Consider the following 1,213-nt stretch of genomic DNA (forward strand, 5'->3'; position numbering starts at 1 on the left):
TTAAAAGCGTTTCCAGCATGCCGTCTTAGTAAACGTAGAATTTCTAAGGAAATATATTGGATTTTCAAAAAATAGAATGAATATATTTTGTAAAATATAGCAAGAAATAAATTACACTGAACTTGTTATTCCAGTGGTTGAAATACCAAAAATATAAAGACAATTGAAATTATAAGCGACATTATCATTCCGGTTTTTAAAAATATAGCATCCAGTCGAACATGGTTGGAAATATAATTTCTCTTTTTCTGACTTTGGTGTTCATCTTTTACGACAGTTTCGGACTGTACCGTTGAAATTATTGAAATATCTGTAACTTTGTTAGTTTGCGATCTGTTTTTCTTTCCGTCTGTCAAATTCGATTGTTTTTCTTAAGATTGCTGATTAATATATAACTTGCTTATAACCACAGATCCAAGTGTGACAATACCACTAAACATTGACAATAACATTAAATATAACAGGAAAAGTGAAGGATATTTAGAATTTTTTGGTGTATTCTTATCGATTTGAACAAGATACAAGACGTTTAATAAAAATATTGTCATTGCTAGAGAAACTTTCTCTCCTGATTCAGGAGGCAGAAGAAAAACAAAAAGAGTTAACATAGTCATCATTACTGTTGGAATCAACATAGCTACGATTCCTATTGTGATTTTACGTCGTAACTGCATTACCACTGATGTATGACTGATGCCATCGTTTGTGACATTTGCTGTACCCTTGAAATGAATATCCCACTTGTAGCTTTCTGTAATATTCATATTCCCGTAAAAGATATTTTTTAATCGTGTTTCCTTGGGAACATGTAAAGCAACACAAATGTCTATTTCACATTCATGGTCATCAAATGGATACGTGTATGCGTTCACTAGGCAATATGTCTGGCAGAATCGTTAGCACGCCGGGCGAAATGCTTTGCGGTATTTCGTCCGCCGCTGCGTTCTGAGTTCAAATTCCGCCGAGGTCGACTTTGCCTTTCATCCTTTCGGGGTCGATAAATTAAGTACCAGTTACGCACTGGGGTCGTTGTAATCGACTTAATTCGTTTGTCCCCTCTATGTTTAGCCCCTTGTGGGTAATAAGAAAACAAATATGTCTCCATGTACTTAAGAGACCACAACTCAACTGTTCCGTCAGAGTAAACAATTACTTCGCGATTGATATCGCTATTATCTTCCTCATTCACTGAATTACACATCATCAGAGATGG

General features: G+C 35.2%; 1 protein-coding gene across 1 annotated transcript in view; it reads right to left on the reverse strand.

The window, feature by feature from the left end:
- Positions 1 to 371: 371 nt before the first annotated feature.
- LOC115220613 overlaps positions 372 to 1,213 on the reverse strand; it is a 31,890-nt gene continuing 31,048 nt past the window's right edge. Inside the window, exons 4-5 of the mRNA XM_029790760.2 lie at positions 1,098 to 1,213; positions 372 to 882 (exon numbers count right to left, since the gene is read on the reverse strand). The exon at positions 1,098 to 1,213 is cut by the window's right edge and continues 333 nt beyond it. Coding sequence (XP_029646620.2) covers positions 372 to 882; positions 1,098 to 1,213 — 627 coding nt within the window. The remainder of the gene's footprint in view (positions 883 to 1,097) is intronic.

This window comes from Octopus sinensis, linkage group LG16, assembly GCF_006345805.1.
Source record: "Octopus sinensis linkage group LG16, ASM634580v1, whole genome shotgun sequence".
NCBI classification, from domain to species: domain Eukaryota; kingdom Metazoa; phylum Mollusca; class Cephalopoda; order Octopoda; family Octopodidae; genus Octopus; species Octopus sinensis.